At 34.2% G+C, this 18,182-nt stretch overlaps 2 protein-coding genes across 2 annotated transcripts; both read right to left on the bottom strand.

Moving 5' to 3' along the window:
• Window positions 1–2,603: 2,603 nt before the first annotated feature.
• LOC113233071 (ras-like GTP-binding protein RhoL) lies at window positions 2,604–13,901 on the bottom strand. Its single transcript, XM_026468040.1, has 5 exons — window positions 13,475–13,901; window positions 8,577–8,691; window positions 6,657–6,774; window positions 5,123–5,201; window positions 2,604–3,844 (listed from the first exon to the last, which is right to left on the bottom strand). Exons 1-5 carry the CDS (start codon window positions 13,588–13,590, stop codon window positions 3,721–3,723), a joined length of 552 nt encoding a protein of 183 aa, XP_026323825.1. The 5' UTR covers window positions 13,591–13,901; the 3' UTR covers window positions 2,604–3,720.
• A 521-nt stretch (window positions 13,902–14,422) lies between these two features.
• On the bottom strand, window positions 14,423–16,739 carry LOC113233068. The gene is made up of 4 exons (XM_026468037.1): window positions 16,554–16,739; window positions 16,275–16,472; window positions 15,689–15,932; window positions 14,423–15,149 (listed from the first exon to the last, which is right to left on the bottom strand). Exons 1-4 carry the CDS (start codon window positions 16,689–16,691, stop codon window positions 14,959–14,961), a joined length of 771 nt encoding a protein of 256 aa, XP_026323822.1. The 5' UTR covers window positions 16,692–16,739; the 3' UTR covers window positions 14,423–14,958.
• Window positions 16,740–18,182: the final 1,443 nt, after the last annotated feature.

Genomic DNA, 18,182 nt, shown 5'->3' with positions numbered 1-18,182 from the left:
ATAGAAACTCGCTTCGCTTCGTCGCTTAGCCAACACCAATAAAACAGCAACTAAATGACAATTTAGGTTTCGTTTAAGAATCTGAGTTTAACTTTTTTTTTTATTAATAGTTTTGGCTTGGATACAAGTTTTTTGAGCCATGTCTTCGTTTAATTATTGGGATCCTCAGTAATACTTGCCATTGAATTCTAAATTCTAATACATTATGTTTTCACTTTATCTTAAATAACTTAGGTCACTTGTTTGGGTTTATTAAATAGTCTTTTAAGCGGCGGGAGTCAATATTTATGTTTTACTTTCACTTAAATTACATTATCTTCTATCACTTTGAACAATAACTTTGAATTCGTAATTTGTGGAATTTTCAGGATAAAGTCTTTTGTAATTTGGTTTAAAATACGGAATATAACTTAATATAACTTTCTTTATCCCTATTTCTTTCTTTGTTTTTTCTTCATAATATACTTAAAATAAAAATAATCTGTGAAAACTGTACTCGTAACTTCAAAAACCCACCATTTTTTTAGTTTAGCTATTAGAGGCCAGCTTCGTTTAGAAATAACAGATAAGTGTCGTAGACGGAGTTTTCACCGTCTACGATAAGTGTACTCAAAATACGTTGTAAATAACAAAGAGAGCAACCCCCAGATTCCTCTCAATGGGAATCTGATCTATGATTATTGTATGAGTAATTTTCGGAAAAATTTCAAATAGTAGAAATTCCGGAACAATTTCAAAAAAGTTGTAATAATATAATTCGAAGATTCATATTATTTTCTTCATTTAAAAATATCTTTTATAAAGTTTTTGAAGCGTGAATTATAAAATAAAATTGTGTAGCTAAAAGCAAGTTAAATGAGACTTAAAATGATTACACAACAGAAAAATAAAAAACCTTTAAAAATGACTCCATCGTTTTCGTTCAGAAACTTCAATTTTTGACAGATGTCAACATAAAAATGTGGAAAAAATATTGGAATAATATCAAAACATGATTCATAATGGAAATTTTTCCATGACTCAATACAGCTCCATCGGTTTTCATTCAGTCAACTTTTGTTAGGTTTTAAATGTCAATTGTGGAAAAAATATTCGATACTTACAATATTATTTTTCTGAAAAATATGTGTTTTTCAAAATGGACAATTATCCATGACCCAACACTTACAAATAAGCAGTAGAGATTAATCAATATGATGATTTCAAGTGTACATAATTTGCTTAATTATTTAAAGATGATTAGAGTTTGAAAGGCGTTTTGAGTTTAGCATCATACTACTAGTGCCATCTATTGGAAAGTAGTTGAACTAAGTAAAATAAAATGCTATGCATTATTATCTCTATAAAACAATACACTATACACATTGACCTACCAATATACACTAAAAAAGAAACCTTTGCGCTTTGGGTAACTTTCAGAAAAAAATCAATCTCGCCGGACTCTACTAATTGCAGATCTGTTTTCAAATTCAAATTCAAATCTTTATTTCGGACAAAATATCCATATAGTGTTAGTAACAAAATATTTACAAACCTTAGAATAATAACGCATAGAAATCTAGTCCGCACACGCTAAGTGAGGCAAATTGAAGCGCGCCAAAAGGGCCTACACGAGCGGGCGGGCCTGCAGTGCTCAAGGTCAACTTGCACCGCGAACAGATCAAGAATTTTAGCTAAAAATGACGAAATGTGCGGTAAATGAGTGTAAAAATACGTCAGACAAACATAAAATAGATACTAACATCACATCGCATAAGGAAGTAACGCGTTTCAACTTGTATTTTTATATGAATATTCACTAAAACCGAAAATTAACCTGCTACTAAAACTAGCCTACATGAATTTGATTTTTGCCTCACTTGTGACAGTTCGTTTGATATGAAACTATCATTCTATGCGTTATTATTCTAAGTTACAAACTATTTTATTATAAATTGTCTAAATATTAGACATATTTCAATACTACAAAATATTAGAACAAAAAAGCAATCAGTTGCGTCATTGACTTACAATTAGTTGCGTGCACAATTTTACAGATTATGGGTACTTGATGTCATAAAAACTTTTCGTTTCACTCGGGGTCACTCAAAAACGGATGCTGGGTGGCTGTTGAGTGGATGAAACATACATTTGATACATGGGAAAACTCACATAATGTTACAGTTGTATTATTTCCAAGGCGTTTTATAGTGATACTTTGATCAGGAAACTTCTTTGTTATGTTGTGGCAGGCTGTGAGACTCGATCTTTTTAAATCGTATTTGAGTGATAGGTTTTCGAAGATTAGTGTCAACGCTACAAGATCGATCGTTCGATCGATCAAAAGTTAGCATGGGTGTCCCTTAAGGTTTCATTCTAGGTCCTTTTTTACTTTTAATATTTGCTAATGACTTACAACATGAGATAGTATTGTTTGCTGTTGATGCTTCCTTATTATATGAAGTTACATGGCATTAATGGTCCTAATGACGGCGTGAACAATGCTATTTCAAAGGTAGCTGGTTGGTTTGAGAAAAAAAACAAATGTAAGAACATTTATTCTATTTATTTATTCTGCTTTATGCGAACACTATATGTATAACACTAAGTAAGTTAAGGGGAAAGCGTCAAACAGGATAACAGGTGTTTGCAGCCATTTAAATAATTTCTTTTAGATCTTAAATACGCTTAAGGCATATATTTAATTTTTTTTAAATAACAGAGTCAATAAAAAATACTTCTACATCTTTACTTATCTTTTTTTTACGTATCGACCCAGCAAAAAAGCGGGCTCACATTATTTACTGCCATACAAAACTTCTGCTTCAAAACCCTCGCTTAGGTTTAAAAGTGACTAATAAATAGTTACTAAGCATTAATATAATTTTTTGAACCTGTTAAACTTATTTTCTCATAATAGAGTTCAATATCTTCAACTTTTATCAGGTATCAAATGTGGAAAAACGTAGGGAAAATATCGGAAAAATATCAGAAAAACATTTTGTTTTTCTAAAAAACGATTGATGATGATTTGAGATTGTGAGTGTGAGTGAAAAAACATGAAATGGAAATTTCCCAACACACAACACTAGCGACGACGCGGTTGTATGTATAACCGGTACCTAACTAGCATGTGAACAGAGATTATAAAGCATAAGGGCCTTAAAAGACACATACGTTGTGCTGAGATTTGGGTAAACTGCCCCTGCAGTTCGACATATAGGTATCATTATTTCTTTTCTTCTTTGATCATATACATAATTCCCGAAAAAGTAAAGGTGATGGAAAATCAAAATAATACAAGTATATTATACATGATTTTACTAACATTTATTCGTACCATCTACATCTTCCGTAGATTCCGTTCTATCAAAAATAGTAAAAATGGTGTATGAAATTAATAAAATTGATATTTCCATTTCTTGACATTGCATTTCTTTATGTACACGTACCTACAAAATACTAATTGTAATTACATACAAAATACTGTGATGCCTATCAATTATAATTTCAAAAAATCTTTAGTGAAAGCTTACCATTCGCAGCGTGAATATTTAATTTGAATATTAAATTTAATTTGTACATACCAAAAACAATATTATAAGATAATATCATAAATAACTTTGATTTTTACTTTTAAATGCATTATACTCAATTATATTAAGCATTATTTCTAACAGAATAGTTTTCTCATAACATTTTAAATTATACTGTAAGTTTATAGAATTTAAAGTAATCAAATCAGAGATATTGGCAGGTGCGTTTATGGATGGGCTTTTTGCGCAGTGCGGCCCGCACGGCTTCAATGAAAACTTCGTCGACGTTTTCGCGTTCCAACGCCGAGCATTCCACCAATTGAGCAGCCCTGCAAAAAGAGAACAGGTAAAATTAGATTTAGAGAGCAATTAGATTATATTATTCAAAATAGGTACATACAGCATTCCGTTAAATTCTAAGTTGTTATGAGTCTGTACGTGCACATAGGGCCTATTAACATTAAAATGTAGCCTACAGGAGTAAGTGACACTGGTGGACTAATTGACACTTAATCAGTTTAATCAGTGACAAATAACATTTATTATGTAAAAAATCTGCATGTTGAACCTTCTCTTATATAATGCAGACCTGTGCCCTAAAGCAGGGTGCAGCAGTTATTGTTACAGTATTAGTCCACAAAAGTAGTCCTAACTCAATCAACATAAAATTTTTTCTTAAATTACTATCGGCGCACCATTGGAATTAATTTTTGAAACAAAATACTTTGTCGTCATATCGCAGCGGGGGCGATAAGGACGATAGCAGCGAACGGCGCGGGCGCAGTGCAGATAAATCTGCTGCTTTTTACTTCGCGCTTTTCTATGAAATTTATTATTGTTAACGATACTCGACATGACCACAATTACAATGATATTGTTATTATTTAAATTCCCTGTATTGTATCCACATTTGTTTTATTTTCTCATGAATTATGAAGAAACGAATAGGTAACCTATCCGTTGAGATATATTTATGTATAATGCATGTGATGATTAGCCGATAGGTACATGGTGCAGTCATGATCACTTCAAGCTTGACACTTTGGATTGTGGACCGTTCTTATCGCAAGCGGCATAGAGTCGAACTGAAATCTTAAAAGTCAAGCTTCATGTGCTCTTGACTCTATATGTACGATGGATAAAAGGAAAACGTGACATCCATTTATAATATATTAATGTTTTCCAAATTATTTTTAATGTAGGTACCGTTTTAAATTATTGTAGTTTATATTGTGCATACGTACTACTTAGTAGTACTTATACAATCATATGACAAATGTACCTACGTATGGATTAGATACGGAATGTCATAGTAAATTCCTGATTTCGTACTAATATGAATAATCCTCTATGTCATATAGATAGACTACGCGATGATTTAATATTATTATATCAATTTTCATGTCTCCTTGTATCACAGTACTGGCAGAATACAATGAATATCCGGTTATTTGAGGAGTTCGCGTGTTAAGAAAATTTGAAGAGACAAATATTGAAAAAAAACGAATACCGTATGTAGGTACAAGATTATAGTTGTAACAGAATAAGAAATACAAAAAAAAAAGAATAAACTTTCTAATTTTCCTTAAAACCAACCGTTTACTTACTTAATTTTCCTTTTTAATTTCTTTCCTTCTTGCGTAGTTATAACTGCCTTTCCTGATGTCCGCAGGTCTGTTTTTGTAGCTGAAACAGCAAACCATATATTTCCATTACCACTGTGTATGACTAAGTGTTTGAATTTTACGCTATAACATCGTCATAGTGTCCAATGCCATGCGTCACATAACGGGAAATTATATTAAAACGAAATTCTCCTGTTTTTATTGTAAGCTCATATTAATTTTAATTTATCCCAATTCAGCAGAAGCAGGCGCCATTAAAATACGAATTGAAGACATAAAAAGGAAAAGAGAACAATAAAATTATTCTTCATTAGCACACAAAACCTAAAGGGTTCAAATGAGTAAATGCAAGGACGTCATTTCGTACACATACAATAGGAATGATTTAAAATTTGAATGTCGTAACGGGGACGGCGTTGTACTGTTTGTTTAGGCATGCCCTAACAATGAGATGAGGATGTTATTTCATTTGAACTCAATGGGATATCTAAAGGATTCTCCTGTCTTGCTTTTTAAACTTCTGTCTGTGTACAAATCAGTCTTGATTTCAAAGGATTTGATATTATGTTTATTTTGAAATTTATCATGCGAAATAGGGACTGATGAGCAATGGTCGGAAAAAAGTGTTCCACATAATATAGATAGGTACATGTATAGATATAGCTACAAGGAGCGACATCGATTTGTTAAAACCACCAAATATTAATGAAGTACTTTTTTCGAGTTCCATATTTCCGGAAATGGTTTTACTGCATCGTAGGATAAAACTACTGAGCAGTTAGGAAGTCGAAGTTGAATTTTAAAGTAATCCTTATGGTGCCATGTAAAAGATGCAGAAGATAACTGACCTTAACCAAAACAGAGAATAAAAAAGTAACGGGAATTGTCACTTTCCGGCCCTTCCTAGCTTTAGATAAAGCATATCACATCACACACACGGTCACATTGACGGTAAGGCGACATTTGCTTTTAGAAGTAAAAAAAAAATTACAATTTTATTTAGGAGGGGAATTTTAGGACGTTTTAGTTTGCATGAGAATAGTTGTGATCGGGCCCTAAACACAGTATAACAGATACTCATGAATTCGGACCACTAGCAAAAATGTAGTATTTTAAAAGAAAAATGTCCACATAGATTATTTTAAAACTTTTTATAAAAAAAACTGCTGAACGCTTAAACAAGACGAAAAGGTGCCATTTTTGACGGCCTTACCCATTGCGGCTTATTATTTATCTTCATAAATCGAGGGATTTCTTTAATTCGGAAATTCAAATAAAGTAATTAATTAATATTTGGTGGTTTTAATAACTCTATGTCGATTCTTGTAGCTATATCTAAACATATTATGTATCTGTATATGTGGAACACCTTTTCCCGATCATTGCTGACGACTGAGTATACTTTTAGCAGAAAACAATTTAAGTCATTTGCGACTTCAGTCTTGTCGTAATAACTCATATTTTTCTAACAGTGCATCAGTATTTCGTAGGGAAGTTTATTGAGAAATGTACTTACCAACTAATACGATAGGTACGGAAGCGCTAAAATGTTTAAGTTCTGGATACCATTTATGCACGACGTTTTCGAAGGAGGACCGCGTGCCCACCGAGTAGCACACCAGGAAGCAATTTGTCTGCGAACCAAATGTAATCCCATTTATTTAAATTCTGCAAATTACGTCTAGTAGGTTAATAGGAGTAAGGTTTTTGACCATAACACGACTTATAACGCAACAAAGAGCAATAAGGAAATCGTACCGTTTACAACATTGACTTACAATTATAAAAAGTCAATGGTTTACAATAAATTATTCTATTTGTAATAAAAAAGCTCTACATTTCACTCTTAATCATTTAGGTACCTCGGAGAAGAATGGGCGTTAAAACCAAATCGTAATAACAGGAAATTTTAATCCAACTATAATATAAAATTTTTTGATAAAATTAATTTTTACGCCATTTTTTCCCCGAAGTACCTATCGTAAGGTTAAGAATGGAGACAAAAAATATTTGTAGGTTATTCTCTTTTCCAAGAGAAATATACCGACATAAATCGGTGGTCACAGTTTCGAAATTTCACAATTACGTGACCCTTTCACGTAGAAGCGTTTCGTACCTACCGAAATGAGACAATATTAGTGGATATATTTCGTATTATAACGTCAAAGTCAATTAATCATTTATTCCATAGGTAAAATTTTTACACTTGAAAACGACATTTTTTAAGCCACTGCTCGTTCACTACGCTGACCTCCCTGAGACGAACAAGCAAGAAACTCTAGGAATTACTCTTTTCAAATAAACTTAAATGCTTTAGAATACATTTTTAATCATATTTGTGTGGAATCTAGACTCACGTTGTCTTTCCATACATCTTTATTTAACACGTAGTCTACAATTTTGTAATATGACTTTTCAATTAAAATACTTTTAATGTAAGTTTTAAACTTAGGAAATGGTAAACTTAATATATGCTCAGGAATCTTATTGTAAAAACGTATACAGTTCCCCATAAAAGAATCGTTTACTCTAGTTAAACGAAAACGTGGTACCCATGAGTTTGGACTTAGTTCCAAGGTTATATAATATAATATTATGGATATTTTCTTTCTTAACGAAATTATGTATATTTTTACGGGCATACAAAATATTTGAGTAAATGTACTGTAATGCCACACTCATGATATCAGTCTCCTTAAACTTCTCTGAGAGGAATTCCAAAGCCTAAACGGTACACAGAACGAATCGCTCGTAAGGTTTAAAATGCGACTAGAAACATTGTTGTGTATTATGTTTTGTATGGTAAAAGCAGTAGAGCTCCTTGTGAAAGAGTTCGTCCAGGGTAGTACTGTCACCTTACCTATTTCTGCCGCCAAGCAGTAATGTCAGCATTACTGTGTTCCGGTTTTGAAGGTTAAGGGTGCTGGTGAAATTACAGGCACATGGGACTTGTCAACTTATGTCTCAGGGTGACGGGCGCAGTCGTAGTGCTCCTCAGATCTTTGCAATTTAAAGCTCTAAGTTGCACTGTAACTGTTATGGACAGGCGTGTAGCTTACCATCAGTCGCAAGACTTGTTCGTCCCGTCACTTGATGTTATAAAAAAAACTTTTGATTCTTGTTTTCTTTTTAATCGACCTCAAAAAAAGGAGTAGGTTCTCAATTCGACTGCATGTTTTTTTATGTACGCGATAATTCCAGCATTTGTGAGAAAGAGTACCCAGAACATCGAGTATATAACCAGAAATAGAGACGAAATAAGGGCCATACATTCCTGGTAACTCATCAGTGATACATCACTTATAAATATCAACTCTCGTTTGCACTGAAACTGAAATTATATATATATATATATATATATATATATATATATATATATATATATACACACAGATGCACACGAAAACAAGTCATACTAAAAAAATAGTACACTTACGTGGTTGTAAGAGAGTGGTCTTAAGCGTTCGTAGTCTTCTTGACCCGCTGTGTCCCACAATGCCATCTCCACTTCCTCGCCGTCGACTGTGGCGCGACCCACGTAGTTATCGAACCTGAAGCCAATCTCTGTTAGTCTCTAGTCTTGGAATATTTAAAAAAAAATGTAATATATTTATAATACATGTGTGTTTACACTACATTTTTCCAAGCAAAAATACTTTCGAGTATCAAACCAGGGTTTTTGTGAGAGTTTACATTTTGGTAACATCGTTTAGAAGATTTTGATAAGAAATACCTACATATTTTTGAGGAATTGGTTGGTATCTACATTGGGAATTGAACTCGTGACCTTCGCTACTTAGACGCTAAACACTCGAGTTGATGTAGCTTTGTATTTACAAGCTGGTATCTACATACCAATTCTTCAAAAATATGTAGGTATTTCTTACCAAAATCTTCTACATGGTGCTACCAATGTAAACTCTCACAAAAACTCGTAAGTATTTCTGCTATAACTGTTTTCGTGCATTATTCTTACTACATAAGCACAAATATAGGTGCCTATTTATAAAATATTATATAAACAACGTGAAATCAGAAGGAGGAACTATAGCAATGAAGTTTAAGCAGCATTTTGAAAACATCCGCTTAAATGCATTGTAGGAAGGAACAAAGATTTGTTTGTTCGTTGAAATTGTACACCTGATTGATATGCATACAACTTGATATACACAATTGACAAAATATATATTTCTTAAGGTAATTCCGTGGCAGTTAATAGGATTAGCTAAAATATTACTTATTTTAATTTTTAGTTAAATCCCGATTTCAATTCTAACCGATAAAAAATAAGTCTCGCCATTTTAAAGCAATACGTAGGTTTTGCTGTTCACACTGGGATCACCTTTGTCCAGTAGCACCATTCTACAATTCAAAAATCAGTACATCTAGCTGAGATTTAATTAGACTCAGAAAAGTCAGGATTTAGTCAGCTCGAGATACAAAATTTAAGAATTAGACATTACTGCTTTAGGGCAAGGGGGCTAGTAAAATTACAGGCACATGGGACTTGTCAACTTATGTCTCAGGGCGAATGGTTGTAATGGTCAAATTAATTAATGGTGGTTTATCTGCGATATATATTTTATTTTCAGAAAGTATGCTATTACAGGTTGTGGGAAAACAGTTAGGTATCGTGTTTACATATTACTTAAAATCAAGTTAATGTTGTGACTTGTAATAGTGATCTATAAAGTTTAGTCTAGCAATTAGTCTGAAATAATGCAAACACTGCACTACCAAACAAAAATTATTTCAAACATCATTCAGAGCTTTTTGTATCTGTTTTAACGACCATGCCATACTAATTAACATTACAAACGGGGATAAGCGTGATAAAATCGATCAATGTGCACATTTACGTATTATCCCAATAGGGCTAGCTCAACAGGGCGCGAGATACCGTTACTCTCGCATAAACATCCCGCGCTTTATGTCGCTCTCGTGTAAGTCGCGCTCTGTCGTGTTAGCCCTACTGGTTACACTGACCATCGTCAGGGGCTGACTATCATTATCATGCCAAGTTCCATATTAAACTTGAATTAAAAGGACTAGGAAGCGATATTATACGATCACGATTATTTCTGAATAATAAAATAGTCTTATTAAGACTTGGTGTAAAGTGACTCATGTTACGGAAACAATTATTTTGATCAAAGTTGGAAAATTTGGTTGGTATGTACGAGTATATTACCGTTATCCACCTTTTAACATTTTACAAGGTGTATACGGAAAAATCTTCCAGAAATTATGTTCGGTATATGAAACAGAGTTTTTGAAATTTAGTGTCTCAGACATCTCTATATTCACAGTGAACATGTGAGGCTTTAAAAAGTAACATATGGAATTTTTCTGTACAAGTAAGCTGAAAAAGTGGATCAGGTGTTTCGTCCTGCATGGCCGAGAAGATCCAAATTGTACGAGTAAAGTTCCATATTTTAATCTCAATGCATTCATCGCATTAGAGTTAAAATTAAACAAAATAATATAAGAATATGCCCTGCGCGAGCTGCGTTAGTATTCACAATTTATTTTTCTATTTTAAATTTTTGCACTGCAGAGCTCCTTGTGAAAGATTTCGCCCAGGGAAGTACTGCCACCTTATCTATTTCTACCGCCAACTGGTAATGTGAGCATTACTGCGTTCCGGTTTTAAAGGGTATGTATTGGTGCGGGTGAAATAACAGGCGCATAAGACTTGTCAACTTATGTCTCAGGGTGGCGGGCGCAGTGGCAATGCCCCTCAAATCTTTGCGATTCAAAGTTCTGGGTAACATTGCTACTGCTATAGGCAGACGTGTCGCTTACCACCAGGCCCATGACTTGTTGAAAAAGTCGTTCATATATTATCTGATCAATAGTGTTAGGCGATTATATGTAGGTACTCCATGTGTGTAGCTCATCTCAAGACCGAGACTGATAAACACAATGCGAATCAATAAATCCTCACATCTGTAGACCAAAGTAACTTTAAAGGTATACCTTCAAACAAGTGTCTGCGTTATTAATAATATACAAAAAAGTAAGTTTGAAACTTGAACTTACGTCGCATTTTCTTTCAAAACGGAGTCAATTTAAATTTTTTGGCACAAGAGTGCGCGCGAGTTCCTACAGGTGCAAAGCGACTGCCCCGGGGAAAGCGGGGAGGTAGGCTATGCTGCCTTGTTTAAAGGAATCTAAAACATTTGAAATGACCGAGTAATCAAGCGTAATCGCTTTGCCTTCTATGGCCGCTTTGAGCTCACTTCCGCGGTCTTCTGAATAAAAGTGGGCCTAATAATTCTAGAATTTTTAAACTAGTTGGTACTGATGAAGTCGCGTTATTTTCTAGTGCAATGAAATCTAAGCTACATGCTGCGGCTGGCTGTGGTTCTCGAGATTCTAGAACGGTGGCGTCGGCGCCCGAATAAGGTTATCCCAAGGAAGAGAGCCACAACACCTTTGTAACTTTGAAATAGCGGATCGATTACATCTACTTTTTGCAATTAGAATAGACTAAACCGCATTTTAATTTACTAATAAAATTTTATGTATTCTATTAAGATGACGTAAGAAAGCACGCGATGTAGAGCGGTCAGTGAGTACCATGCGTGGGACAAGTATTCAGCGATGATGATCTGCAAGGAAGTCGGACCGTAGGCGTACAGCCCCGTAAGGAGGAAGCGACGACCGCACACAATACAACAATGCTCGACTGTCGACACATTTTTGACTTTATAAATAGTGCACCTCGATGCTAAGTGTCTGAGCAATTTAGCACGCGCACGCAGATTGCTTATAAAATCAGAGACACCTAATTATTCTAAAAGACATGCAGTCAAACCAATACTAATCTGCATTTGTTTCCCGTTAGTTGTTCGAATTCATTAAGTACGTCACTGAGGTGTAAATTTTATAACTCCTGATGACTGAAATCAACAGGCCCGAACTATCTTTAAATCTCTTCATTTCTTAGACTATGGCTATTAAAATCGTCATGAAAGATTGATTCTCCAGAAACAATCGAGCAAGAAACTCGAAGGGTGTCTTCTCTACATGCCAAAATAAATATCTATACATGTAATAAGTAACAAAGTAAGTACGTAAGTTCAATGAAATTCGTTTATCTATGTTATAAAATCACCAAGGTTGTACATATCAGCTTGCTACAAAGTAGGTACATTTTACATAAAAAAACATTTTGGCATCATTGATTATCATGGCTAACTTAACGCTTCTTGCCTATGCATAAGTTTCCTTGCTGCCTCATAATGTATAGTATTCCCCAGGATTAACAAAAAAAAAAAAGGACTATACTTCATCGTAATCATTTTGGACCGCGTAGCCTTCTATCAAATACATTATATTGGGTAACGCCTGTACCTGCATCGCAATAAGACCATTTGTGCGATGGAAGTGTTAACTAATTCATGACATGTTAGACTTGTTGCAAAACGGTAATAACTTGAATAAATGTAAGTGATGCTAGTCGGACCTTGTTTGTTACTATGCTATCTTCGTCTTATCAATAACTGTTATACCTAATCTTACAGAGATAAAAAAGCAGTTGATTCAGTGCCAGTCTTATATTATTATGTTCTCAAACCCGAAGGTAAGACCTTGACCTTTATAGTACAACGTCCACTTTGATCACAACAAACAGGTACTTTGTTAGTAGATTTCATTGACACTTCGCTCTGTTAGTCATCAATTCTTTTATGATTTTTATGAAGTACAAATAAATGACGTAATTATTGGTATTAAGCACCTACAGTAAAATCGATTCATCTTTTGTTAATACTGGATTGACTACTACTAATGGTGACTATAGTGGTGTATTTGCATAGTATGAGTCACTAAATACAATAAAAAAATAATACCTATTTATTTATGAGCAGACACCTATACGTATTTGGAAAACCATAATAACACAATTTGGAGAAAAATGAACTGCAGAAAATAGTAACGCGATAAAATAAGATTGACAATGTTAATCGTTTTGAACTCTATAGTGAAGCTACTAAAGTGTGTAGGTATGGTTCTTGTATGAGTCAATATAATAAAATAAAACATTATAATAAAGTGATGGATCTTTGGATGAGTTCATAAAAGGAAAACGTAACATAATGTGGAAATGTATAGAGTAGGTATAATGCTGTAGATGAGCATTCTCGGCAACTTCGAGGCTGCTGCGCAGTTGACATCGCAAATAATTACACAGCGATAAGGCCGTCAACGCACCAGCCGCTGATTTAGTGGCCCGCCCAAACGTCGCTCCGCTGACCTACAGCCGCTACACCTGTAGACGCACCACGGATAGAACTACCGGAACAAATCGAATACACACTTCGTACTTACACAGTGGGCACGTATTCCTCAGGAAATTTATTTTTAGTGTACACGTAGAGGAGGCAGGTCTTGCCGACCATACCGTCCCCGACGACTGTTATCTTCAGTCTCTTCGCCGTCCCCATGGTGCGTGCCGCGACATCCGACAAATTATCGCACACAATTCACACTTCCACTAAGTCTTTGGTTTTAACACTGTTTCACTGCCACCGCCGCATATCCACAACTGACGATGAGTGTCCGCCTCGTAAGACGAATCGATGCTTCACGAACGTTATCATTCAGTGATGTTATAATCTTATCAAACTTGTAGAAATATTCGCTATAGCGAAACCGTTTAAATTACACCTAGAGACGCGCGCGCCGTTTCGCGGTCGGGTGCTAAATGATTCAGCGACCGGCCGGTAGCGGCGCTTGCGCACGCGAGTAGCAGGCGGGAGCCTCAACCAATTCGTAATTAATTCAGTGGACGTATCATGTCAAAGCTGCGATAACAAACGAGCTACGTCATAGCACAGTTTGATTTACTATTCGAATCACTGGATGTACTCTGTACATACGAATTTTCAAAACGGAGGAAGTTTGATTAGAGAACACCCGTTAACTACTAATGAAAGTGATACGAGGAGCCTATTGTGCTAATAGCTCTACAATCTAAATGTTGAAGGGCGATCGTTAGCAAATTAAACATACGCGGAATAGTCGTTACGGAATAAAACTGGTTTTTAAAAGAAACTAGTTTTTGTTAATCAATAAAAATGGTGCTTAGATTTAAAAAACATGGCAAATTTTATTTATTTAATCAATGTAGCTGAATGTAGCATAAAGTCACAGTAGCAATTTCTTTATCATTAACATAATAATGTAGCAAATAATTTAATGTAGGCAAGATGCAAATCACAAGCAATAAAATTGGACCATCAAAATTGTTTTTAAAATTTTTTACAAATGTATTTCAGTAGATCTTGCTTAATACTTAAGTCATAATTATGTTAATAAGTAAGTAAGCAGTCATAATTACGTTAATTTCAGGATTCTAGCTCCATCATGACATGATTTATTTCACACTGTGCTGTTTACTATTATTCTGTAAGCAGGGTAATTTTATTGTCTGTAAATGCACCATGCAGTTGCTGTAATTGTGAGTAAACATAATAATAATTGTCAACAATTTACAGATTACTTGGTAATCATTAATCACAAATATGTCAAATAACATGAAAGGACGATTTAAAAAAAAATTATACTTATTTATGGTAACTTATTAATATTATGAAAATTGTGAAACATTAAAATAAGTGTAAGATTAAAAAAGTAATACACTTTGCTCATACATTTGTGCAACATCGTTTTTAAGCAAAGTTTCAATACTGATTGAAATAAAATTTTTATTGATTTCTATAGCACACAGGAACACTTAACTGGCACCAAAATATCGAATAATTACACCAAAGTGCATCACAACAATTTAACAATTTTATTTTCACATAACACTACTTTTGCTTTTCAACTTTGAAGTCTTGTAGACCACTCAAAATAATCTCCTCCTTCAAAGCTATGACTTCTCTTAGGAGGTTCTGGTTGTTGGTTTGTAGTTGAGCTATTACTGTACGCTGTTTCCTCTCACGCTCACGAATCTGAAGTAATGTATGGTCACATACTACACTGCAGGGTGTGTGTGAATCTATAGAAAAAAAGTACAAATAAACAATCAGTGTATTATTATTATTACATTTTGTCAATGGAATGGTAAAAATTCCAAAGAGCCCCTTGAGTGAAAATGAGTCATGTATATGATTTGTCTAGGTTTGTTTTCCGCATCAACCAGTACTTCAGTATCTCTTAATTTGCCATTTTCACTTTCTCATGGAACCTTTGTTTCGTTACATAATTTTTGTCCTGTTAAGGTACCTTACATGGCACTTTAAGAAATTTTTCTATTCAACTGGAGATATTGATTATTAGTGAAATTAAAAATACATTTAAATTTGTTGTTACAAAGTTCAGAAACAGACAAATTATATCATAATGTATCTGTTTCAAAATGTATCAATGCAATGGTAATATGGTGATTTTATGGTAATCACCATATCACCATTATACATTATGTATAAAGTTTTTAAGCAAAATTGGAATTTATGATACAAGAAAGGGTTAAGAATGTGAATCAATAACTTTGTTATGTATAAAAAAGAATATATATAGAATATAAAAAGAATTTACCAAACTTATTCCTCAGTCTATCTGTCAGTTTCTCATTCTCTTGCGTCAATCGATTTATCTCATGCTTCATTGCATTCACAGTGGTTTCCTTTTGCTTTGTCACTTGAAGAAGTTTTGCCTTTGTCTCAGTCATTTTTTTAAGAATTTCATCAGATCGGTCAGAGATTCTTTGTGCTGATGCTATGCATGCTCTGGATTCATTCTTCTCCACAATTGTTTTGTCTTTTAATCTTCCTATTACACCCTAAAAAAAAATTTCACATGTAATATAAAAATTACTAATTAATAATACTTGTGTCCTGTTACAAATTCAAAATAATTATTAGTTACAAAAACTTAGTTCTAGAAACAATTAATAAAGCTTAAATAACCAACAAGCTTTTTCAATTATTTTATTTTACTTTTTATTGTATTTAGTGTCTGCTGACATTGAATGTGCCATGAAATTATGAGTGCATTTGCCATATATGAATACATTTATATGTTCTGATGGGCCTAGTGGTAAATCCAGGCCTAGGAACCAATAAATTACAAGTATAATTCACAAATTGTATGCTTCCTGTGTATGTGTATAATATATACTTACATTGAGCTTCCTATTGTTACACTCAAGTATGTCGTTCTGCTCCACTAAACGCTCCACCTTCTCAGTAGCATTTTTGTAGTAATGTAACAGTGTCCACACTGAGTTTATAAGTCTCACTAAAGTTTCAGGTCGCAGAGTGCCATCTTCTACGTCAATGTGAGGATTGAATACGTAATTTATGTTCAAAACACCAAATTCCTACAAAAATTGCCCATTTTACTCACAGCTGAAGATTGTTTCGTAAAAAACTAAAATCGCAATAAATAACAAAGGACTTACTTCGCTAAGGCCAATCAAACACTCCTTAGAGTTCTCCAAAGTGCAAGGCTCGTAAATTGTCGCTCTTCTATGCTTATAATTTCGGAGTAACTCTTTAACTTCTTCGTCTAAACTTTCGCAGTCACTTAATGATGCCATAGCGTTGTTTTGATTCAAGTTTAGTGAGCGAAATAAATGAAAAGCTGCACTTAAACTAATTGAAAAATTTTAACTCGACAAACGCAAACAAACGCAACGAACAAAAAGCAATTAAAGGTCAATCAGTGTTGCCATTGCCAGCGCCGAATTCTCCTTGACTTCAACTTATAGTTTTAGTTATTTAAATAGTGATGGGTCATGGAAAAATTTCCATTTTCAAAAAATAGTCATTTTCAAAAAAAAAAAATTTTTTTCCGCATATTTTTCCAGATTTGACGTTGACACCTGCCAAAAGTTGGCCTCCTATATCTATGTCATACGCAGATCGTTCCAAACAATGACAGTAGACGTATTCCTCAAAATCTATAAGACCTATATACGGCCACTGTTGGAATATGGATATCCAGTGTGGAGCCCTAATTAAAATGTTCAGAGGAAGGCAACTAAAACGCCACAGGCTCTTCGACGCAAATCCTATGAGGAGAGACTACACGTATTACGCCTCACTACTCTGGAAGAAAGACGCCTTCGTGTCGACCTCATCGAGATTCATAAAATTCTGATGAGTCAGTACAATCTACCAGCAATACAAAACATCTTTAAAAGAAAACTTTAAACCGTCACGTGGCCACCATCTGAAACTAGATCGTGCACCTTCCAAAACTCATGCACACACAATTTTTTCAGCAACAGAGTGGTGCACAATTGGAACATGCTACCGGAAGATGTTGTTTCTGCTGTCTCTGTTAATGTCTTCAAAAACAAGCTCGACAACTGGTTACGAAAGAGTGAGATAGCTATTGTTGAGGTAAAAAATGAACTAAAACAAACGATATAAATTTCAGCACTGTGTGATGTAGACATAGCAACGAAAGCTGCTCGTCTGTAAGCAAATAAATAAATCATTTTAAATCTCGTTTTTCTCTATCTTGCTTTTAGCTGTGCAATTTCATTTCAGTTCTCATAACTTTAAAAGATATTTCTAAACGAAGAACATAATATGAGCCTTTAAGGGTCGTATTCCAGAACTCTGCTCAATGTTCAAGTCAGGATTTGAGCAGACTTGAGTATGATTTCAAGCACTGGAAATACGACCCTAATGGCAAGGACTTGAGTATGATTTTCAGTGCTCACTGCAATACTCAAATCCTGACTTGAGTATGATTTCAAGCACCGGTAATACGACCCTAATGGCAAGGACTTGAGTATGATTTCTGGTGCTTTAAATTATACTCAAATCCTGACTTGAGCATTGCGTAGAGTTCTGGAATACGACCCTAAATTATATTTTTCCCACATTTTTCAATAAATCCAGTAATTGTAAATTTCCGGAAAAAATCCACTAATTGAAATTTTTCCCTGGAAAATTACCCAACAGTATTTTAAAATGATAGTACAGGCACACTGTTGGGTATTTTCCCAAAAAAATTTCAAAATTTGTACGTTAATATTAGGGGTTAAAGTATGAAATTGCCGTTTTATTGCAATAGG

Source organism: Hyposmocoma kahamanoa, unplaced genomic scaffold (assembly GCF_003589595.1).
Source record: "Hyposmocoma kahamanoa isolate Upper Pololo Valley unplaced genomic scaffold, ASM358959v1 78, whole genome shotgun sequence".
In the NCBI taxonomy this organism is placed as follows: Eukaryota; Metazoa; Arthropoda; class Insecta; order Lepidoptera; family Cosmopterigidae; genus Hyposmocoma; species Hyposmocoma kahamanoa.
This window is presented reverse-complemented; position numbering and strand designations above follow the sequence as displayed.

Bases quoted from the DNA above. Each gene is read 5' to 3' on its own strand.
- LOC113233071 (XM_026468040.1), bottom strand. From the start codon at position 13,590: ATGGGGACGGCGAAGAGACTGAAGATAACAGTCGTCGGGGACGGTATG. The intron at 8,692-13,474 runs GTAAGTACGAAG...GATTGGCTTCAG, and splicing joins GAGGAATACGTGCCCACTGT to GTTCGATAACTACGTGGGTC. The intron at 6,775-8,576 runs GTAAGTGTACTA...TTTGGTTCGCAG, and splicing joins GACCACTCTCTTACAACCAC to ACAAATTGCTTCCTGGTGTG.
- LOC113233068 (XM_026468037.1), bottom strand. From the start codon at position 16,691: ATGGCATCATTAAGTGACTGCGAAAGTTTAGACGAAGAAGTTAAAGAG. The intron at 16,473-16,553 runs GTAAGTCCTTTG...CAATTTTTGTAG, and splicing joins GTTTGATTGGCCTTAGCGAA to GAATTTGGTGTTTTGAACAT. The intron at 15,933-16,274 runs GTAAGTATATAT...ATTTTTTTTTAG, and splicing joins GTAACAATAGGAAGCTCAAT to GGTGTAATAGGAAGATTAAA.